The sequence below is a fragment of the Podarcis gaigeae genome (assembly GCF_964106915.1).
Source record: "Podarcis gaigeae genome assembly, chromosome: 6".
NCBI lineage: Eukaryota > Metazoa > Chordata > Lepidosauria > Squamata > Lacertidae > Podarcis > Podarcis gaigeae.
In genome coordinates this window covers 95,834,396-95,858,201 of record NC_139682.1, presented here as the reverse complement: position 1 = coordinate 95,858,201, position 23,806 = coordinate 95,834,396, and the positions used below count along the sequence as shown (strand labels likewise).

Sequence of the window (23,806 nt, the reverse complement as noted above, 5' to 3'; positions counted from 1 at the left end):
TTAAGTTGACCCCCCACTTAACTAAGATTCAGTTGCAAGGGCCTTCTGGCAATTCCCCCACTGCGAGAAGGGAAATTACAGGGAACCAAGCAAAGGGCCTTCTTGGTAGTGGTGCCCTCCCTATGGAACGCCCTTCCTTCAGACATCAAACAGATAAACAATTATACAACCTTCCATAGGCACCTGAAGGCAGCCCTGTGTCGGGAAGCTTTTAATGTCTGGTGTACTGTGTGGTGTTTTATATTCTGTTGGAAGTCACCCAGAGTACTGAGGCAACTAGATGGGGAGGGGTACAAGTAATGAATAATAGTAAGGCTGTAAACTTAAACACACAAGGGAATGTCTCATTTAATTCCGTTGGAATTACAGTGGTACCTTGGGTTACATACCCAAGGTTACAGACTCCGCTAACCCAGAAGGGGTTACAGACTCCGCTAACCCAGAAATAGTACCTCGGGTTAAGAACTTTGCTTCAGGATGAGAACAGAAATCGTGCTCCAGCAGTGTGGCAGCAGCAAGAGGCCCCATTAGCCAAAGTGGTGCTTCAGGTTAAGAACAGACCTCCGGAACGAATAAAGTACTTAACCCAAGGTACCACTGTACTCCTGGGTAACTGTTTAGGCTTCTGCTTCACTGCTTGCTTAGCCTGGCAGTCCCACTTATAGGCACAACAGCTGACTAACAAGAACCAGACAGGCCTGTACCACTTGCCTTACCAAAAAAAGCTACAAATTCCCTGTGTGTGTGTGTCAAGCACCCAGCACACCACACAACAACTGGGTGTTATGCTTGGTAGGTTACAATTTGTGCAGGCCTGAATCTGTGGATGAGAGCTTTTGTGATTGTCATCAGATTTCAGCTAAGAAAAGATAAGCATTTCATCTCCCTTTTCATCTCTGCGCAAACCGCTTCCCTGCGGCCAGTAAAATAATAAAACTGTTTTCTTTTCTCTCCCACCCAGTAAATGAGAAGTAGAGGCTGAGACACAATAAATAATCAGGTTAGTTTCATTTAAATAAATTTATTTTTTAAATAAAAGTCTTGTTGGGTTGGGTGCTTTTTTTGTTTTTTGTTTTGCATGTGTGCATAAAGTGTGCAATATAAGGGCAATCTCAGAATGCATATACAAAAACAAGGCACAGGACAAGTATTGATGAAAGAAAGGCAGTTAGTCGCACCACTGCCTAAGCCTAGGGCAGATCAGCAGGTGGACGTCCTAGGAGTATCTAAACATATACCAGCAATTGCCTGGACAGGGCAATTAGCATTCCATCTACAGACGACCTGAAATGTTGGCCCAAGTTGAAATTTCTCCCAAATTCCTGGATATGCTGATGGGTATGAGGCCCTCATAGAAACAAGTCTCATAGCTCTACCCCATTCACGTTTACACAGATGCAAGTCCCACCATATCAAAGGGGCTTGCTCCTAGGTAAGTACACACAGGGTGACAGTCAGTAACTCCAGGGAGTTAGATATGCGCTTGAGGAAGGCTTTGATCTGCTGTGTGGAACCTGGGAAAAAACTCTGTCCAGGATCAGAGAGGAAAGGAAGCTTTGGGATGAAGACGGAAATGGAGACACCACTTCTATAGCTGAGGAAGAAAAAAAGAAAAAGGGAGGGACGGAGGTGCTGAACCTCACTGCCTAGAAATCCTGCTCAAGGCCCCCCCCCCCCCAGATTTAACCAGACTCGTGAGACTGTGGGCTAGAAAGCTAGAACCCGTTGAAGAGTTGAGATTCTTGGTTATATGGAATTCTGTGGCAAAAATAGGGAGTACACAAAGCCCTAATTATAGCCTTTTGGGCAGATATTGTGGTGGATTTGTGGCATCAGGGTTAGGGGACTCTTGTCATTGGTCAGGGCGAAGGTGCATGCAATTCCACATCCGTTTCCAACAGTGAAGAAGCAAGGTGCTTCCAGGAAGCCCACAGGTAGGGTGTTAAGGTCACTGCCTTCTCTCGTTATTTGTCTCCCGGCGTGTGGTACAAAGGCTTACACTCCCTCGAAACCTAGAGGATCCCTTACGCCACTGTTTCTCAAACCTGGGTCCCCACTGTTGTTGGACTACAACTATTGTCTCTGACCACTGGCCCTGCTGGCTAGGGATGATGGGAGTTGTAGTGCAACAACAGTAGGGACCCACTTTGAGAAACTGAGGGTGAAAGCCACTGATGGCCTTGTCCCACTCCACTAATCCCCTCTTAAAGCCATCTAGGCCAGTGCCCATATAAAACCTTTCAAAGAAGTCCTCTGTCCCTGTGGGTATGCATATGGTGACAGCGCTGGTTTGTAAGTACATGTGGTAGTTTGTCAGGGCATAGTTTGCTAGTGCCAGTCCAAGGCTTGTTTAAGAGTCACAGATACCTGTTCCTTAACTGCTAAAAGAGCTGGCAAGTCTGTTCAAGCAAGTCGTTATGTACACGTTGGACTAGTATGTCTGCTGGCATGGCTGTTAGCTCACGCCACCTGTTTGTGATCATCAGTGTGCATGTAAATGTGTGCCCAACTGAAGACTCCCCAGATCATCCCGGTGAAGGGCCAAGATAGCTTCTTCAATCCAAAGGAAAAGGGAGGAAACAGCTGAAGGTCAGTGCTTAAAGGGGAGGGACCCAGCATGATTTGTCCTCAGTCCTAGGCTATGTGGCCCAAAGTGCAATGTGAGACATTTAACAGAAGGGTGTGTGTGTGTGTGTGAACACACACAAGCTCCTGTCCACCCCTCCCTTTCTCTAGGCCAGCAGCGATGGCCTCTTTTCCAGCATGAGCGCTTTGGGCTGTGCAGAAATCCACAGGTCCTCTTCCTTCTTTCTCCTCCTCATCTTCTTTCTTCTCTTCTCACTCGTGCTGTAGCTACCGCTGTCCTTCCTCCGACCGCCACAGAAACAGCAGTGGCAACAGACAAAGATGCCAACCAGGAGCACGAGGGTGGGGAGCCCCAGAAGCACAGTCAGGCAGACGGTGTTGTAGACCCCCTCCTGGTGTTTGGAGAGGATGAAAGTCCAGATCGAGTGGAAAAACTGACTGATCTGCTCCATGGCTGGAGGAAGGGCGGGTGGGATGTTAGACCACTCCCCTCGCCTGCTGGGTCTCCGTCTGCTGCCCAGAGCACATGGGTCTCTCACCAGCTCCTGCGCAGGTGGGAAATGAAAGGTAAAGCAAGGCTGCCATTGGGTATCCCCTTCAGATATTAGCCAAAGACCTCTGCTGGTAAGGCTATTATGACACTCCACAGCTTTAAGAGAGTCAAGGTGGCATATATGGCTCTCCCACTTCCATTTTATTCTCACAACAACCCTGTGAGGTAGGTTGGCTGGGATACAAGTGAATGACTCAAGATCACCCAGTGGAGCCTTCAGATGTTGGACTTCCATTAAGCTTTGACCCATAACTAGGGAGGGTGGGAGCTGTAGCTGAATGACATCTCGGGGGGGGGGGGGGAGGTTTAAAGCAGGCATTTTGTGCAGGCCAGTAACTCAAGATTTGTATAAGCTAGTGCTGGGGCTGAACTTTGGAACTGGCAGAAGCCTGGCCTAAACAAGAGGGATGACACTCCCTCCCCCTTTCCTTTTGCTTTTCAGAAGTAGGAGCCAAATTTCAGGAGGTGGGGGGGAGGGGAGGGGAGTCCCCCCCCCCCAAATAATCTGGAATGGCACTATGCTATTGTCCAAGCAACAGCTGGGGTGGGAAAATGGCAACTGCCATTGGAGACAGCTATGCCCCACTGTCAATGTCCCAACAATATCACAACAGCTCTTGTGATGTGACATTTAAAAAAAGGCATTTGGAAGCAGCAGGAGTACTGGCGAGTTTCACCTCCTCTCACAAAAGGTGAAATGCCACCTGCTTTTCATTATTATTTTATTGTTCATTCCAGTTCTATACTGCTTTATATTTTTAGGGGGGAGGAATAACAAAGCCGTTTAGAGCTTACATTAAAACGTTAAATAAAACATTGCAGAAGAAAATAAAATGTAAAAGATAAAAATAATAGTCTGTGAATGATGCCACAAAATGGGGGTGGCGATTTACCACATGTAGGTATAACTGTAGTCAACCCCGCCCCCCATTTTGAAACTAGCAAACTGATGAATCAACTCCTGATTCAGGCAGGCAGTGTAACTTGTTTTGTTTTCAAAGGGCTGAATGGACTTTTTTCAGTTACATGTGTATTTGGGCCTCTCTCTTTTTCTCTTTCCCTTTCCCTTTAAAAGGCAGTATAAAATCCAAATACCTTGAGAAATTGCTTCAGGGAGGGGTGAAGGAGGGGGGCCAACAGAGGCTTCCAAGCCAATCAGGGGTCTTCTGCAGTGAACATACAGAACCAAGTTTGATCTAGGAGAGAAGATTGTACATTTAAGCAAAATCCACAATGGGTGCTTCGTCAAAAAGTTCAGTGTTCAAATTATATACATCTGCACCCCCACCTTCCCAGACTGATTCTGATTTGCTGTTGAAGGCTATCATGGGCCACACAGAGCCTGACAATGCTTGAGGAACAGCCCTAGGGAAAAACAGCAGCAGGAGCAGCAACAGATGTCATCAGAGGATGTCAAGGGGGCAAATCTCTTTGGTATTTTATTTGCACTTCCTGTGACCCTTGGCTCAGGCTTAGTCACTTTCTCTTGGGCTTCCCGGGCTACTGTTGCCCCAGGTCTTGTCATCAAAGCCTGTGCAGTTTTGCAACTTTTCATATGGCTCCTGTTTCTAAACACACGTCTGGTTTTTGCTATAGCCACAGCATATCAATGAATTTCTACAATGGAACAGGCCGTGAATAGATAGGTCTGATTCTCATCTCCAGTACAAACACTGGGCATGTGGGTGCTTTGGGTGCTTGGGGTGTGTGCCATGGCTTTCTGTCTCCTCCCCGACTTCCTACCACAGATCACACTGCCAACATGTGGGGTTCTCTGAAAGGACTGTTAGCAGAGTTCATTCTGCAGCTGCAAATGCAGCTCACTTTCCTACTAACTTCTATTCAGCACAAGTATTAGCTGGGGCTGCAGTAGCAAAGAGGGAGGGAGGAATTAGGCTAAGGTTACCAGACGCCCCCGTATCCCGGGGACAGTCCCCGGATTTACAGATCAGTCCCCATACAAAATCCATTGAAGTTGAAAAGTGTCCCTGGATTCATTGAAAAAAATCTGGTAACCTTAAATTAGGCAGCTAGGTGCTTCGCATCCTCCTATTGAACAAATATTTTTTTATATAATCCTCTATTAGGTATAGCAAACCACACATTATCAAACAGACACGATATACAAATTGTGCAAAATATGAGCTCAACATAATAAGGTTTATCCCGGTCAGATCTTTAACTCCAGAGAAAATCAATTTGCATAAATAATACAATACAATTGAACAAGTATCTAACACCCAATGAACTAGCTCTGCTCATTTTCAACATAGATTTCACTTCATGAAACCTCTCCTGCCTAAAGCTTCCCAGTGGCAAAGTTTCTATGTTGCACTAGGGTTATAAGCTTGACCAGTTTTCTCTAGCTCTAACCTGGAGACATATGAAACACACAAACAATTGTCTTGTTCAGACTTTTGGGGTGTCCACTGTGGTGGGTATGCATTTGGTAGTCCTGAACTCATAGACTCGCCTCTTTTCCTATCTGATTCCAGCAGTAGGTATGTAAATACATGCACATTTGCACAATGGCAAGACTGCCTACACAACAATACCCTCATGGAAGGCTAGTCTGAGATAGATAAGGTGGTAAAAGGATGAACAGAGACAAAATTTCAGTGCAAATGTTTCTTGTGCCAAACAATTCAGAAACAACACCTGAGCAATATATCTAAAGTAAGTGTCAAGCTTCTCAAAATGAAGCATCCACACCACCAGGATGCACCACACCATAGAAGGTACATGAGCATCACGTCCAGCCCAATGCTTTGTTTTGGTGTAAAGCAGTCAAGCACAGCCAATACACAAATGGGTAAATAAGCTGAGTTTCCACTATTTTTGTTTTAAGCAATCACTGTTTTGGAGAGAGATGACCCTCTTGACTCTCCACTTCCTTTTTAAACTTTCCCCTAATTTTTAGATGTTTTCTTTAGAAGTCAAATGTGACCACGTGGGACTTCCTTGGCAGCTTAGCTTGGTGAAATTAGCACATTGCTGAACCTACTGTCTGGTTTTATACTGAACTTAAAATAGAACTTTAAAGAAACTGAAGCCTTAGCCAGTAAAGTTAATTCACACAAGACGTACTGAAGGTACACTCTTCTAGATGTCTACTTAGAACTAAGCCACACAGAGTTCAATGAAGCTTACTCCCAGGTAGGTATGCATAGGATTGAAGCCTAGAGTAACTTTTCCTGTTGCTAAGTTTGTTTGGGGCTCTTCTCAATTTAAAGGTGCTTTGCCCCTTTTAAAATTAGCTTTAGTTTGGGCTTCTCATTTAAGATGGAACTGCAGTCAATCAAACCTTAACTGTTCAAGAAGGACACTGACAAACTGGAATGTGTCCAGACGAGGGCAACCAAAATGGTCAAAGGCCTGGAAACGATGCCTTATGAGGAATGGCTTAGGGAGCTGGGCATGTTTAGCCTGGAGAAGAGGAGGTTAAGGGGTGATATGATAGCCATGTTCAAATATATAAAAGGATGTCACATAGAGGAGGGAGAAAGGTTGTTTTCTGCTGCTCCAGAGAAGCGGACACGGAGCAATGGATCCAAACTACAAGAAAAAAGATTCCACCTAAACATTAGGAAGAACTTCCTGACAGTAAGAGCTGTTTGACAGTGGAATTTGCTGCCAAGGAGTGTGGTGGAGTCTCCTTCTTTGGAGGTCTTTAAGCAGAGGCTTGACAACCATATGTCAGGAGTGCTCTGATGGTGTTTCCTGCTTGGCAGGGGGTTGGACTCGATGGCCCTTGTGGTCTCTTCCAACTCTATGATTCTATGATTCTATGTTATGGCAGAGATAAACCACCACAAGATTAGTTGCTACAGAATTACCTCTATAGGATTCAGCTTCTGACTTTTGTTTGTGTCAGCTAAATAAAAACCTTCTCCTTGCAGAGATGATTAACTTGCCTGTCTGTTTTATTCCTCTATGCTTTCATTGCCTTCGGCTTGCTTGCTTTTATTATCTTAAAGCTGTGCCACAATGCAGAAGGCACATTCCAGGCTTGGAGTAGTAAGAGAAAAAGAGGAGCCGCAACACTGCAAAAGACCACACATAGTTGCGTAAAACGTGCATATGCTAATCTATCTGTATAGATGCAAATTTAAGAAATTGGTTACTATCATTTCAGCCAAAATATTGTTGCATGCCACCCTAACCTCCAGGCAGTAAGAGATTCCAGGGGTTCCAGGCACTTACCCAGGGTTTGGTTTTCTCAGAATGAGAAACAGTAGAGACTGTGGTGTTTAGATTTATTTACATATCATATATGCAACCCAAGCCTTCAGTGGAGGGGCTCACAGCGTTGACACCCCAAAAGGGTCTTGGGCTCAAGCCCTCTGGTTTCCATCTGCTCCAGAGGTGAGGCTTAATTGCTCAGCTACCATCACCTGGCCTGGGAGTGTGTGTGTGTGTGTGTGTGTGTGTGTGTGTGTGTGTGTGTGTCCCATGATCTACATCTGCAAAACAATCAATCCACAGCTGGGCCATCTCCAAGAATAGGAGCAGGAGTCAGCTTTGGAAGGCTTAATTGCACAAGGCCATCTCCAGCTCCTCAATTACAATTCTTCTGCATTTCCACTACCCATTAAGCCTGTCTGTTGGGTTAAGAAGTGCTGGTCATTTCTGAAGTTATGTGATCTGTGTGGCTTCTTTGTTGATGGAAAACAGGAAATATGCACACCAACAATCCATGCTTGTATGTCTAATCTTCTATGAAGCTCTGTTAAGAAATTATATTATGTTGTATGACTGGTCTAGACTGTTAAGCAACTTAATTATATCTTTATATTGAATTGTACTGACTTTCATTTTAATGATTATAGTAATTTAGTTCTCATACTACTTTTCTCCGGTATCATTTTTCTACTATTTTCTCCTATACCCCTCAAGGCTCAGTGGTTCTGGCCATTGGTTCCCTTAGGCCCTGTTGACACCAATGGGACTCAGGTTAGTCATGGGCCAGACCTAGATATTTTGGCACCTGAGGCAAATGACAAAATGGTGTTGGATAGAAGAGCTCAATATTCCCCCCACATCTGCCAACCAATGCGCCCCTTGGGTTTCCGATAGTACATGGGTAGATGAGTTTTAAAAGCCCGGGACAAAAAATTCACGCCCTGTATTTAGCATAAACTCTGCAAGTGTATACTCCATTATGATATTATATATATATATATATATATATGCATCAGAAGGCTTAGTTTGGTCAGAATCGAGCACACATTTGCAGAGTTAATGCTAAATACGGTACATTGCTTCCAGTAAATGAGCCAGCATAGAGGATTGTGAAAATTTGTGTCCTGGGATTTTTAGACTCATCTTTCCATGTACCATCTGAAACCCAAGGGGCACATTTGTTGCCAGATGTGAAATATGTTGGCGTTATTTTCAGTTCTCCTACCCCACTCTGAAGATCTACATTAGGCACAAGAAGGGGTGAGAAGAACAAATATCTACATTGGGATCCTGCTGCCTGAAGCTGTTGCCTCACCTTGCCTCATTGCTGGGCCGGCCCTGCTAATGCCCCATTGACAGCAACAGGATATAGGCATAACTAAATTTCTGTTGCTTGGAGCCAACGTTTTCTTATTTCAATCCTTCTTACAGCAGTTTTAGTTGGTGGATTGTACTGTATCACCAAACTAATCGACACCACATCAGCGTCAGCTGAGAGCCCAATTTATTTATTGGTTGGCCTTATAAGATGTTATCTCCCTGTTCTGCAATTGGAAGTAATCTGATGTTACTTGAGGTCACGGAGAGCGGCATGAATATCTAAATGGACAAAGGGAGCCTCAGCACACCCTGCCAAGCCCCCACATGGCAGAGAGCCATGCAACTTGCCTGAGGATGCTCAGGAAGTTTCAGGCATAGCCAAGAACGGAACCCCATTCTCTCCTCAATGTCTTCTTTCCCTGAAGAACAACAGCCTCCTTCTCCTCTGACCTAAATAGACTCTTCAGCGCCATCGGAGGGTGTCAGCCCTCAAACACATGCACCCCAGCCCTTACTTCAGGTTTACGAGGCTTCCCTTTCTCTTGTCAACAGGGGACAGAGAATCATAGAACTTTAGAGTTGGAAGGGCACCTGAGGGTCATCTAGACCAACCCCCTGCAATGCAGGAATGTGCAATTGTCCCAATATGGGGACTGGACCTGCGACCTTGGTGTTATCAGCACCACGGTCTGACCAGCTGAGCTACTGCAACTGTCGCTTGGAAGGGGAATTTTTCAAAAACCTTCCAAGAGAATATGAAGAACAATTATGTTAGCTTTCCCTTCTGATTTCGCTTCAGTTAATGTTTAACTATCAAAGCACGGCAGTGCGTGGCACCACGGCCCATTTTAATATCAATCAACTATAAATATTAGATTGCAAAGAGCTGGTGAGGGGTACAATTCATAGTTTCAAAAAGGTGATGGTTGAATGCAGATCCTGGCTTAGTCTGAGCTTTATCCTTGTTCACTTCTTTAATTCTTTCATCTCTTCCATTCTGCTAGAAATAGTCTGATTTGCAGAATGCTGCTCAGATTTGGCCTAATTGCTGCAGCAATAAATAAAACAGAATAAAATGCATAGTTCTATGAAATCCCTACCACGTGCCTCTTCTTTCTTGATCTGCAGAACTGTACAGGCACAGTATGTTTGATAAGGAAAAAGAAACAGAAAAGGTAGGGAGTGGCGAACAATTCTCACGGGGAATTTTTCAAAAGAGATGGTAGAAACTGGAAACTTGCAAGATGAAATTCCAGATCTAAAAGGGCACACAGAGCTTTTAATAGCCTCCTTGGCATCAAACTGTTTGCACAGAGAGAGAGAGCAGACTCAACAAGAAAGGGAGGAATTCCAGCGAACATATACAGTTTATATTACCAATACTGCCAACATGTTCTAATAGCAAACATGGTGTTTCTTGTGCCAACTAGTGTGGCAGTGGAGTCGGATCATCATCAGACAAGGTGGAAGACTCCCCAAGTGTGCAGGAAATTATTATTTTGTAAAAGAGAGGAAGGGAAGGACAAGAGGAGACAATCCCACTAGACCTCCAAAAAGGGTGAACCCAAGCAGAGTCCTGTTGGTGGAAGAGAACGTCTGAAAGAGTTGAAAGCTCCTGAATGAAAACAAGGCTGTTATTGTGATAAGCAGATGAGCAAGAACAGCCTCCTGAACAACATAAAAAAAGAAAAGGCAAGAGTATGCCTCTGGCATTTATGATGTAAAAAAATAAGAAAGGAGAATTTCAGGATGTTCGTTATTGATTTTGCATGTACTCAGGAAAAGAAAAGAAAACGACACAACTTTTTTTTTCTCCCAGAAGAATTGCTTAATCCTTTAAGGTTTGCATTATTGTTGTTAATTATAGTAATATATTGATTTTTATCACATTTTCTTTCTATTGAAGTATACTAGCATTGTAGCAGGAGGGAGCCAAACCAACCAACCACACGCCCTACCATCAAATGAGTTATTTAACAGAATCATAGAATTGGATGGGACCCCAAGGGTCATCTAGTCCAACCCCTTGCAATGCAGGAATCTCAACAAAAGCATCCATGACAGACGGCTATCCATCCAGCCACTGCTTAAAAACCTCCAAGGAAGGAGAGTCCAGCACCTTTGGAGGGAGTCAGTTCTACTGCGGAACAACTCTCACCTCTTCAGAATCTCCTTTCTTGAAACTTGAAGCCACGGGCTCGAGTCCTACCCTCCAGAGCAGGAGAAAACAAGCTTGCTCCATCTTCCATTTCATTTTTTTATGCTGCCTTTCCAAATGTGTATTGCAATGTCACCAGTGCTGCTGGTAAAACATTCCAGTACAGTGGTACCTCGGGTTACAGACACTTCAGGTTACATACACTTCAGGATATAGACTCCGCTAACCCAGAAATAGTACCTCGGGTTAAGAACTTTGCTTCAGGACTTCTTCAAGAACTTTGCTTCAGGATGAGAACAGAAATCGTGCTCCGGCGGCGCAGCGGCAGCAGGAGGCCCCATTAGCTAAAGTGGTGCTTCAGGTTAAGAACAGTTTCAGGTTAAGTATGGACCTCCAGAACGAATTAAGTTCTTAACCCAAGGTACCACTGTAATTCAGAATCCCAAAATATTGGAAGAAATTTGTCAGGGAAGGGTTCCACAATTATCCATAGTATGAGCAACACTTGATAGCCCCTCTCAGCACCAAGGGTAACAATGCACACCTGTTAATTGATGGCACAGCAACCCAGCACACCTTTTCTGAAACTCTTAGTGAGTACGTATATAAGCACGTAACTCAGAACAACTGTCCTTCCCTAACCACTTTACCGATGGAAAGGATTAGGAGGAGGAATTAATTGCCCATTGTTCTAGTTACATATTTTATTCACTTATTCATTTATGCAAATTGTAACTTGTGCATGGAAGGTAAGGGGAAAGAGGTTGCAGAAAATCAACAGATCACTTTAAACATCCAGTTTGCCTTTTTCTGTTTGAATTGTCAACTCTTTGGGAGCAGGTTTCCTTACCACTTATCTGTAGAAGGGTAGTAAATGCAGTGCTCTCCAGTTGCTTTGAACTACAATTCCCATCATTCCTGCCATACTGCCAGGGGCTGATGGGAATTGGAGTTCAACATATCTACAGGATACAACATTGGCTATCCTTGATTTTTAGGGCTGTGTGGTGCATCATGGCTCTACAAACCAACCTGCTCCAGACATGTATGCTAGTAAATGGTAGCTTTCGTCAGTCTGTTTCCAATTTCCTTTGCCTTCTAACCCTGAAAGCCTCTTTCATTTGTTTTTTTGAGGGAGAGAGAATCAATCTATACAGTGTGCAACCCTCTGAATGGTTTTTAGCAGGGTGTGTTACAGGAAAAGGCGAAGGGCGTGCAGTGCTCTGAGAGTTTCCTCTTTTAACACTCAACTCCAGTCTGCGTGGCAGAGCACAGAAATACATCAAAGCTGCAGTCTTCACACTTTTTACTCCCAAGCCTTCTGTGGGTTGGTAGGCATGACTAGAGATTAATGGTGCAAGAGTTGCTAGCTCACATTACACCACACATGGAGAAACAGGGAGGAGATGGTGCACAGAAAGTGTGCGGGGAAAAATAAGTTCAAAATACATTGGGCCAATAAAATCTTTATTTTTGTGCACATTTAGAATCTTCTCTCTCTCCCCTTTTAATTATTTGTATTTTTTTATTTTCCTGTGATTGGTGCTTTCCCTTTTTTGGCTTCTTTGCATGCAAGATAAAGTTCTTGCAACCACCTGCAAGTCTTCGTGCAATCACTGTGTCAACAGGTTTAAAGGCTTCAGTGAAAACAGATAGTATTTGCAGGGTTGTTGTTTTTTAACACAGTACATGCATAAATAAAACACGAAAGTCTACCCCCTTTTCAAAATTGTACTGACAGTTATCCATAATAATGAGGGAATATCTTAAAAACATGAAGGCATGTTTCCAGTGAGTTGAAAATGGTTTGAAAGAGGAATTGCCGCTCGTGGTACTCACACCTCTTACACTTTTGATTCTGGTAAACATGTTTTGTAGGTTTTATTTTTTTACTTTCAAAATCCTGCAAAACCTGTTTGGTCAGTGGAGAAGAAGATGTGTGTGTGTTCCCTGTGGAAAGCAAAATCTCTCTCAAGCCACTTTCTTTTACAAAAGTCCTCCAGAGGTGCCTTTTTTTCTCCACTGTTCCTTTACCAGCAGTTGGCAAATGTAAGTCTGACAGATAAAGCTTCCCCCACCATTTACATTCATGCTAGGAAAAGCTTCTTCTCCCCACAATACAATCCTATGCATGTCTACTCAGAAGTAAAGGTAAAAGGACCACTGACCATTAGGTCCAGTCATGGCCAACTCTGGGGTTGCAGTGCTTGTCTTGCTTTATTGGCCGAGGGAGCCGGCATTTGTCCACAGACAGCTTCCAGGTCATGTGGCCAGCAGGACTAAGCCACTTCTGGTGAAACCAGAGCAGTGCACGGAAATGCTGTTTCCCTTCCCGCCAGAGCAGTACCTATTTAGCTACTTGCACTCTGACATACTTTCGAACTGCTAGGTTGGCAGGAGCTGGGACCGAGCAACGGGAGCTCACCCTGTTGCGGGGATTCGAACTGCCGACCTTCTGATCGGCAAATCCTAGGCTCTGTGGTTTAACCCACAGCGCCAGAAGTAAGTACCAGTAAATCCAACTGGACTTACTCCTGGGTTAGTTGGCATAGGAGTACGGTGTAAATTTCTGTGTCCAACATCTACTACGGTACAGGTCAAATGCTACAGACAGAACACACACTATAGCAAGTGGAGAGAACAATGTGAAGAAGGCTCACCCAAGACATTTTGCTGCCTGAGGCAAAGGAAAAGCTGGCACTTCCCCCACTCCAAATCCAGAAGCTGAACTGTAGACTGAATCTTCCCTTTACAGTGTGTGTGTGTGTGTGTGTGTGTGTGTGTGTGTGTGTTGCACAGACTGCTCTGTCCTCCAACAGAAGGAACAACTGTGGGGCTCAGGATCTGCCCCCTGAGATAGGGGCTGGCCCCAGGGGCTGGCCTATAAAGGTTTAAATGCACTTTCCAATACAAAAAAGTTAAAGAATGCTAAAATGATTAAGAATTGTTGTAAAATTGTGAACCCTCCACCCTCCCTGGAGATGTTTGCTATATGAAGCAATGTTGCCAGCAGAATGTCTGAGATCAAGAAGTGATGTTTGGGCAGCAAGACTATATGTGTGTGTGCATATGTTTGTTTAAAGGGTTCATGTCCTGCTTGAAAATATGATGAATCACAGACTCATTCCATTTACCATAGTTTTTGGGTCCTGTGAGGTTAACAAACAACAAGGGGTGCCAGAAGGCCAACCAAGGTGACTGGCCAGTCTGTATTTTGATGTGTAACAGGGGTATGTGTGTGTTAGACTGGGATCTGAGATGGCTAGTAGCGGGGCTCCTTTTCTTGGGAGTTCAGATCCCTGGTATGCTAAACCTCTAGAGAGAAAAACAAATCCTTTGCTTTCTAGAATTAAGCATATGGTCACCACTTTTTTCTTTGCGAAAGAAACAAGACAATTCCAACATGTAACCTTTCTCCCCATCACTGCATCTACTTAGCAGAAAGACAGCAGTACAAACTGAATTTCTGCTTGCCATTCAGCTGGCAAGAGGAAAAAACAACGCTTGTGGATAAGGGTCTTCATAGCACAGTAGTTTGGCTGCAATGACAAACCTCTGCTGTTGACAGGAAAATCTGCCTGGTGAGAGATGCTTGCCCTCCCTGGAACAACAGGCATTGCAGCAGGAGGGCAGGTGTCTTGCGCACACGCCCCCCCCCCCAGCATTCCCATTGCATTCTCTTAATCCTAAACATAGTTATTAGGGAGCAAGCCCAGTGTAAAATCAAAGGGCTCATTTCTAAGTAAATATGCTCAAGGTCAAAGTGCAGAAAATAGAAAGTGTATCTGAGAAAAATTTAGGTAGGTAGCTGTGTTGGTCTAACGCAGTGGAAAGTTTTTTTAAAAAAAGTTTGTTCTGGGTACAGTATAAGCTTTCTGAAGTATCTGAAGAAGTGTGCATGCATACAAAAGCTTATACCCAAAACAAACTTAGTTGGTCTCTAAGGTGCTACTGGACATTGTTTTTTTTTTTTAAATTTTACTGAGAAAAATTTAATAACTTTAACCACAGATGCTACTGCAGCAGACTTGAGTCTACTGCAGCATCTGAACTGGCTGCATACAGAAGTATGAAGGACGAAGCCACACAGATTCATCATATAAATCACAGAAGGTTTTATTTCCACCCCCTTTATTCCAATCCCTGTGTATATGCTCATGTTTCTTTAGCTTCTCAGACATTAAGAACAGGAAATGTATTTTTAGGAAACCAAATGCTGAGATTCTCACCTAATCATTTGGATGATTGAGACAGAAGGCTTTCCTGCGAACCCTAGGCTTGTTCGGACAATTATTAAGAGCTCATTGACAAGATGGGAGGCGAGCCTTCCTGAACGGCATCTTGTTCATCACTAATAATCTTCCCCAACTGCAATAGGCAGCTACAGGTGAGTTGTGAATTTACTTCATAGGGGCAAACTGATGGTAAAACCGTGGAACAGGCCACGGAATCCCCAGTAACATGCAGCTGTCAACATTTCCCTTTTTAAAAGGGAAATTCTCTTATTCTGAATAGGATTCCTTGCAAGAAAAGGGAAAAGTTGACAGCTATGGTTTCATGGCACGTGTAAGTGGTTCCCTGATAGGCAGGTCAACGTGGAAAGGATTCTCTAGGTAAGGTAAGAAAAATGTGCCACAGAGCTATTAAGGAGAAACCATCACTCTTCTGACTCAAGGGTGACACTGACTTATCTCCATGTGAACCAAGATACAGGCAAAAGCTCTTTTTGAGCATCAACAGTGGTTTGGTCAGAATCCTTGCCATAACCATCTGAGCTGCTCATGAGTGTTTCCTGCAGTGTCCGATTCCTCCATGGCTACTAATTCCAGCCTTTGAGTCCCTTGAGTTTTACTTTCATCCGTTTGTCTAGTTTTTATTTCCTTTGTAAAAAAATGTATGAAAATCTGAATCACAGACACACACATTTTACAAAACAAAACTGAGAGGCAGAGTGTGTTGTGCTCACTGAATTTGCTTTCGCTTTTGTCCCTCACAGAATACACACAAACTGTGGTAATTTGGCAGCCATTATTCAAGGCATCTTCTTTTCTGCCTATCATCTAATACCCTACAACAATTCACTGAATTAATAAAGACTTAAACTGAAATCCTATAATCCCTTACCTGGGAGTAAGCTCCATTTAACTCAATGGGACTCACTAAACGTGTATAACATTGCACTGTAAGGGATGCAAGTAAAGATGGATTTTGTAGGCAATGTAGCTCCCTTTGAAATGCAGAATTTCAGTGCAGTGCAGAGAATTTAAGGAGCAGTCACTTAGTGGTACTATTAAGGTTGGCTGTTGCACAGGACCCTTTTTGTCCCACTCACGTGGCCAAGATTTGCATTTAACTTACTGGACACGCCTGATGGGTTTTGGTACTCCACCTCGGTGGATGCTGCAAGTCTCTTGAGACAGCCCCTCCGCACCCATCCTGCCAGGCCCTGTGGCTTGCCTTGCCCACCTGGGCCTCCTACCCTTAGCAGGTGTGCCTTCCCCCAATGTGATCACAGGAACATGCAAAAGAGAGGTTTTCTAAATGCACCATTGCTCCCAAGTCAACTATCTGAGGGGCGGGGGCGTTAAAGGCAAGTGCAGAGGCCAGAGAAAATCACTAAACTAACCCCCAGGATCTGTACACCCTGCCCCTTTTAAAAAGATTTGGAAATTAAAGCAACTTTTTGGCAAGCATGCTTCTAATTCCTGAGGACAGACAACAACATTCTTCAGCAGAGCTCTTTGCTCTGACCCCTGTTCTAAACTCCAGGGAGAAATGTGACAGTGTTCATAAACAACATGGTGAAGCTCTGACAAGTACTTGGCCACTCAGAGAATCCAGTTTTTGGCTCCTTCCCCTTTCCCTCTGGCTCAGCCTCCGCAGCAGGGCCTTCTGATGCCCCCCATCCTCTGCCTTTGGAGGGCTCCTGCTTAGAGAGGCAATACAGCGAGGGGAAAAAGTATTTGATCCCCTGCTAAATTTGCCCGTTTGCCCTCTGACGAAGAAATGACCAGTCCATAATTGTAATGGTAGGTTTATTGTAGCTGTGAGAGACAGAATAGCAACAGGAAAAAACCCCGGAAGCCCAGAAGACAAAAGTCAGAGATTGATGTGCATTATAATGAGTGAAATAAGTATTTGATCCCCTATGAACCAGCCAGATGTCAGGCTACCTGGTATCTTCACTGTATGTAAGGAGCTGAGATTACAAGCACCTGCTGTAAGGGAGAGGTCTTACCTGTAATCCCAGCTCGTTACAGTACCTGTACAAAAGACACCTGTCGACAGAAGCAATCAATCCAGCAGATTCCAAAGCAGCCACCATGACCAAGACCAAAGAGCTGTCCAAGGATGTCAGGGACAAGATTGTAGACCTGCACAAGGCTGGACTGGGCTACAAGACTATTGCCAAGCAGCTTGGTGAGAAGGTGACAACAGTTGGTGCAATAATTCACAAATGGAAGAAACACAAAATAACTGTCAACCTCCCTTGGTCTGGGGCTCCATGCAAGATCTCATCTTGTGGAGTTGCAATGATCAGGAGAACGGTGATGAAGCAGCTGAGAACTTGTTGATGATCTCAGGGAAGCTGAGACCATAGTCACCATGAAAACAGTTGGTAACACACTACGCTGTTGAGGACTGTGAGATCTTGCAGAGCCCGCAAGGTCCCCTTGCTCAAGACAGCACATGTACAGGCCCGTCTGCAGTTTGCCAATGCACATCTGAGTGACCCAGAGGAGAACTGGGTGAAAGTGTTGTGGTCAGATGCGACCAAAATCGAGCTCTTTGGCATCAGCTCAACTTGCCGTGTTTGGAGGAGGAATGCTGTCTACGACCCCAAGAACACCATCTCCACTGTTCAACATGGAGGGGGACATATTATGCTTTGGGGGTGTTTTTCTGCTATGGGGACAGGACACCTTCACCGCATCGAAGGGACGATGGACGGGACCATGTATCGTCAAATCTTGGGTGAGCACCTCCTTCCCTCAGCCAGGGCATTGAAAATGGGTCGAGGATGGGTATTCCAGCATGACAATGACCCAAAACACACAGCCAAGGTAATAAAGGAGTGGCTCAGGAGGAAGCACATTAAGGTCCTGGAGTGGCCTTTTCAGTCTCCAGACCCTAATCCCATCAAAAATCTGTGGAGGGACCTGAAGGTTCAAGTAGCTACACATCAGCCTTGAAATCTTACTGACTTGGAGAGGATCTGCAAAGAGGAGTGGGACAAAATACCTCCTGAGATGTGTACTAAGTCATCTTTTGCAAAGGGATCAAATACTTATTTCACTCATTATAATGCACATTAATCTCTGACCTTTGTCTTCTGGGTTTCTGGGGGGTTTTCCTGTTGTCATTCTGTCTCTCACAGCTACAATAAACCTACCATTACAATTATGGACTGGACTGGCCATTTCTTCGTCAGAGGGCAAACGGGCAAATTTAGCAAGAGCTGAAGAGCCAACAATATTGTCTGACAAAGGCAAAACAAAGGCAAGGGACCTTTTAGCCCCCTCCCCTGTTAGTGTGAAAAGCACCCTTTCTTGAAGCACCTCAGGGCCAGACTACACAGGACGTATGTTATCCATGACTGCAACTCCCAGTGTTGCACCTGCAAGTTCCTGAATTGCTTGGAGGTAGTGCATCTCCTCTACCTGCCCCAATCAAACACCTGCCCCTTCATGAAGCTGTTCTTGGCTCCGCCAGTGGGTATAGGGCACCTGCATTTTGTCTGTCTTTCCCCCTCTACTGAAGCTACTAGCAACTTCAGAAGTTCGCAAATGGATGGCTGCGGGACGATACTATTTCCATAGGGACGCGGGTGGCGCTGTGGGTAAAACCTCAGCGCCTAGGACTTGCCGATCGCATGGTCGGCAGTTCGAATCCCTGTGGCAGGGTGCGCTCCCGTCGTTCGGTCCCAGCGCCTGCCAACCTAGCAGTTCGAAAGCACCCCCGGGTGCAAGTAGATAAATAGGGACTGCTTACCAGCGGGAAGGTAAACGGCGTTCCATGTGCTGCGCTGGCTCGCCAGATGCAGCTTGTCACGCTGGCCACGTGGCCCGGAAGTGTCTGCGGACAGCGCTGTCTCCCGGCCTATAGAGTGAGATGAGTGCACAACCCTAGAGTCTGGCAAGACTGGCCCAGATGGGCAGGGGTACCTTTACCTTTACTATTTCCATCAGGAAAATTATGCAAGGGAAAAGGTGGCTGCCTCAACCAAAATCAGACCTGCTTCTGATTTCAGAATAGATATCCGAAGAGGAAGCCACAGATTCCTTGTGTCACTCACATGCACCTTGGCTGCCAGTTGCTCAATATCATTCACTGCACCTTAGCTGAACGACAGGTGCCCAGTAAGGGAAGCTCTGCCAAACTGGACTCCATTGCTGTTCACACTGGATAGGGAGGGGTTAAAGAGCCTCTGGCTTGTGTCTCAGCTTGGGAGAAATTGGCCTAATGTGCCTATAGATTGCAGGTGAGTAATAAAAGAGACAACCTCTGGGATCCAGACTTGGCCCCAGTGACTTCCAGTCGCCCATCCCTATGGTTAAGTCATGCGTTTCTTCATTTCTTGCACTGTTCCTGTGCCAAAGTGTGAGCGAATACTGAGGTATGCAAGTTTTGGGCATGTTGGGGATGAATAACCTATCTGAGCACCAGAGGTGGAAAAGCTGACAGTAAGAGCTGTTTGACAGTGGAATTTGCTGCCAAGGAGTGTGGTGGAGTCTCCTTCTTTGGAGGTCTTTAAGCAGAGGCTTGACAACCATATGTCAGGAGTGCTCTGATGGTGTTTCCTGCTTGGCAGGGGGTTGGACTCGATGGCCCTTGTAGTCTCTTCCAACTCTATGATTCTATGTTATGGCAGAGATAAACCACCACAAGATAAGTTGCTACAGAATTACCTCTATAGGATTCAGCTTCTGACTTTTGTTTGTGTCAGCTAAATAAAAACCTTCTCCTTGCAGAGATGATTAACTTGCCTGTCTGTTTTATTCCTCTATGCTTTCATTGCCTTCGGCTTGCTTGCTTTTATTATCTTAAAGCTGTGCCACAATGCAGAAGGCACATTCCAGGCTTGGAGTAGTAAGAGAAAAAGAGGAGCCGCAACACTGCAAAAGACCACACATAGTTGCGTAAAACGTGCTTATGCTAATCTATCTGCATAGATGCAAATTTAAGAAATTGGTTACTATCATTTCAGCCAAAATATTGTTGCATGCCACCCTAACCTCCAGGCAGTAAGAGATTCCAGGGGTTCCAGGCACTTCCAGGCACTCGATGGCCCTTGTGGTCTTTTCCAACTCTATGATTCTATGATTCTATGAGCACCAGCGGTGGAAAAGCAGTGTGGAATTCTAGGAAGCCAATGCAAGTGGAATATGTGTCATTTTTAGTGTCGGTCTGGGGTAACCAACACAGGGCACTCCCTATGTTATTGGACTACAACTTCCATCGGCCATGACCCTCAGCTGTGCTGGCTGAGGTTGATAGGGCTTGAGGAGGGCACCACGTTGCCTACCCTTGTTCTATATGGACTTTGGCAAACTTGCCATTAACTCCACCTATGCCAGGTCACACACTCAGCATCAGCAAACTAGAATGACCACCATCCCAGGGATCTCCATCCCATTCACATTTTTTCCTTTTCCTTTTCTTTTTTCCACCCCATTCACAATTGCTCAGCTGCTAGTGAGGTCTGGCCCTTTTCGTTTTACGAACACACCACAGCGAGAACATCATCTGCCTTCCACAACAACATTTTCCCTTGTGAAAAATTCTGGGCCATCATGCTCACTATTTGAAACCCCTGGCATTAAAGCCTGTGGCCACCTTCTTATCATGGAAGGGAAAAAGGCACATAACCTCTCTTTCATTATACAGTGGTACCTCGGGTTACATATGCTTCAGGTTACATACACTTCAGGTTACAGACTCCGCTAACCCACAAATAGTACCTCGGGTTAAGAACTTTGCTTCAGAATGAGAACAGAAATTCTGCTCCGGCGGCACGGCAGCAGCGGGAGGCCCCCATTAGCTAAAGTGGTGCTTCAGGTTAAGAACAGTTTCAGGTTAACGAATTAAGTACTTAACCCGAGGTACCACTGTATATGTTTACAGGTAAAATATGGTGGTTTAAAATAAATAAAAAAATCTGGGTTACTTTCAGTTTACATCTCTGTGTTAAAACAGCCTCACAGGACATATGTACCGTAATCCTGCCTGCCCTATAGCACTACGAGTCCCACTTCCCCAAAATGATGCCCAGCAAAACACTTTTCTTTTTTCAAAAAGCGCTGTTCTCACTCTAGCAGTGACACTACAGTCTCCCAGCTGAACAGATTCCACATTGTCTCAGGGCTCCAGCAAGAGAACTGGGCGACTCTTACGAGTTGTTTGTGGGGCTGGCACTGCCTGGCTAAGCAGACCTGGGCACATCGTTTTGCCTTGTGCACCCCATTTTCTCCCCCACAAGTCATATAATCCGGAGAGTCTTTCCTACCTTCCCTCCCTGGACGAGTCTCCAGCTCTTCTCAGTATTTCTTGAAGCGTGGTCTTGCCCGGGTCTAGATCAAAACTAGGCAGAAGCCCAGGGGCGGGGATGAAGGACCCCGCCTCCCTCCCGGCTCCCCCGGGCCCGGCGTCAGGGGCGCGCCGCCTCGCAGCACGCGGCTTCCGCGAGGCTAATAGTGGCGGGTGGAAGGATGAAGCCAGGAGTTTTTCCGATCCCGTCTTCAAGCCACCTCCACCACCTCTTGCGGCAGCCAAGTCCGGAGAAGGGCTCTTTTGTCTGCCCCGGGTCCGCGGCCCGCTCCGGAGCCCCCTAGGTCGGGGCTGGGGAACCGCCGAACCGGGAATCGGGATCTACTTGAGGAGGGAGGGAGCAGGCGAGACCCGGACTCCGAACCGACGGCAGGCTTGAAACCAGCTCCGGCTGGTCCCGAGTGTTTGGCTCCCCGTCCGGGTCTCGCAACGCGCGCAAAGCCCCACTTTGCGCAAGGCGACGCGTCTCCAAGGAAGGGCCGGGAGCGCCAAAACGGCGGGGAAGCGGATGCGAGGCTGGGCGGCGGGGTGGGCAGAAGGCGCCGAGGCTGTTTGGCCGCTTGGGCGGCCCCGAGTCCGGGTCTGGCTGGATTCTGGAGGGCAGGGAATAAAAGCAACGCGGCCGCTCCAACTTACCGGCTGCTCCTCCATCCACCCGCGCGGCCCCGAAGTTTCCGAGCTGCCGACGAAAGCAAAACCAGAAGCCGCCCGGGCGGAGGGCGGCCGTGCCTGCCTCTTCCTTCCCGCCGGCTGTCAGCCTCCCTCGCTCTCCCCGCCCCGCGCCTCCTCGGCTGCACCTGGGCGGGAGCGCCGCTTTCTCCGGCGCTTTCCCCTCCCTTTGGCGCCGGACGGCCCCCGACTCGCGGCCCAAACAGGCCGGGGAGATGCCGGGCAGAGGGCGGTCGTCGGGAGCCCAGATGCTTCCACCTTCACCGGGGATTGCTGTGCGCCCCCTGGTCGAAAAGTGTGTTGCTTTTTGGTCCAGGAACTTTCACCCTACACGCCTGCTGCCCAGGGCGGCTGAGGGGCGCAGAACCATATGCACGAGTCCCACTCCTGACTTGTCCTAGTTTCCTCCAAACCACCCTTCCCCGCGCTGCCCTCCAGAATAGCACCAAAGAGGATCATTGGAAAAACAGAAGCGGATCAGTCCCACTCTGGCTTTCCTCCACTTACACAGCAGGTATGAAGTGGAAGGACAGAAAGGGCATTGAAACTGTGACCTCAGTAAGGACTTTAAAAAATAGAAAAGTACCTACTTCCTCTCCCTCCTTTATCTCAATTTCCTGTTACGAAATTTCTTTCTTTTTTTAGACAATCAGTGAGTCAAAGTGTGATTTTCATGGGGTTTGGCACTCACCCCATGGTGTAGTGGTGTAGTAGCATGGTATAGGGGTTCAGAGCAGTGGACTCGTAATCTGGTGAACCGGGTTTGCTTCCCCGCTCCTCCACCTGCAGCTGCTGGGTGACCTTGGGCCAGTCACACTTCTCTGGAGTCTCTCAGCCCCACTCACCTCACAGAGTGTTTGTTGTGGGGGAGGAAGGGAAAGGAGAATGTTAGGGTAGTGATAAAGCGGGATATCAAGTACAACCACCCCCCCCCCACTACAGGATCACAGTCTTTTGACCAGTTCATATCACAGTCCAAATCTGAAGAGCCCTGCCAGGTCACGCTGAAGGCCCACCTCGTCCAGCATCTTGTTCCCAACCTGTGGGAAGCCTGCAAGCGAGGACATGAACACAACGGCCCTCTTGCTTCCTGTGATTCCCAGCAACTAGCTGAACACCACCATCATCGCTCAAAGACACTGACAGCCTGGATGAGTTTCAACAGGTGTTGCTCCTGAGTAAGTCTGCATAGGACTATAGCCAAACCAGCTGATTGTATACATGCTCTTTTAACAGGGCTTATTACCGCCATGTAAATTTGTGTCGGGTTTTAGCAAAGATGGGGAACCATAGGCCTGGGGTGGGGGGCAAATGCAGCCTGCTGGGCTTCTCTCTAGTGGGTGCTCAGGACTCTTCTCCAGGCAACACATCCTTTCAAGCCACACCCTTCACTTGCCCTTGCTTTGCACCCTCCTTGAATGTTTTCGCCTTGCTGGAATGTACGCTTGAACTCTGATAATGCCTCTTTCTTGCCTGCATGGAGACAGATGACTGAGTGTGAAGAAGCTTAGCATACTGTCCAATGGCTAAGATTTACATTTATCTTTCTCTGCCCACTTTTGCTTTAGGCCTTGCCTGCCAGTGACATGAAGCCTCCTAAACGCTGGTCAGAAGCGAATGTGATCCTTGAGCAAACCCCCCCCCCCCCAAAAAAAAAACATTTTCCCAGGCCTGGATCACAGACTTGGCTGAATGTACTCGCCTGTGCATTGCACTAGAGCAGGTCTGCACTACTCAAGAGCCAAGCAAGAGGAAGACCGCCTCTCATGTGGCCAATAAGTGGCCTTTTT

General features: G+C 46.3%; 1 protein-coding gene and 1 long non-coding RNA gene across 6 annotated transcripts in view; one reads left to right on the top strand and one right to left on the bottom strand.

The window, feature by feature from the left end:
• Window positions 1-1,005: 1,005 nt before the first annotated feature.
• On the bottom strand, window positions 1,006-22,646 carry KIAA0040. Of its 5 annotated transcripts, XR_014565555.1 has the most exons (5): window positions 21,984-22,108; window positions 7,343-7,538; window positions 4,235-4,335; window positions 2,173-3,131; window positions 1,006-2,056 (listed from the first exon to the last, which is right to left on the bottom strand). XR_014565555.1 is itself a non-coding variant. In XM_083744019.1 (2 exons), exon 1 carries the CDS (start codon window positions 3,036-3,038, stop codon window positions 2,733-2,735), a length of 306 nt encoding a protein of 101 aa, XP_083600145.1. In that variant the 5' UTR covers window positions 3,039-3,140; the 3' UTR covers window positions 1,006-2,056; window positions 2,173-2,732. The 5 variants fall into 5 exon arrangements, 1 of the variants encoding a protein (XP_083600145.1); XR_014565554.1 differs by lacking the exon at window positions 7,343-7,538 and having other exon boundaries at window positions 21,984-22,646; XR_014565556.1 differs by lacking the exons at window positions 7,343-7,538; window positions 21,984-22,108 and adding an exon at window positions 21,307-21,750.
• The window catches only part of LOC310846913, a 29,254-nt gene continuing 27,870 nt past the window's right edge, over window positions 22,423-23,806 (top strand). Inside the window, exons 1-2 of the long non-coding RNA XR_014565618.1 lie at window positions 22,423-22,530; window positions 22,979-23,194. This is a non-coding gene — a long non-coding RNA (uncharacterized lncRNA). The remainder of the gene's footprint in view (window positions 22,531-22,978; window positions 23,195-23,806) is intronic.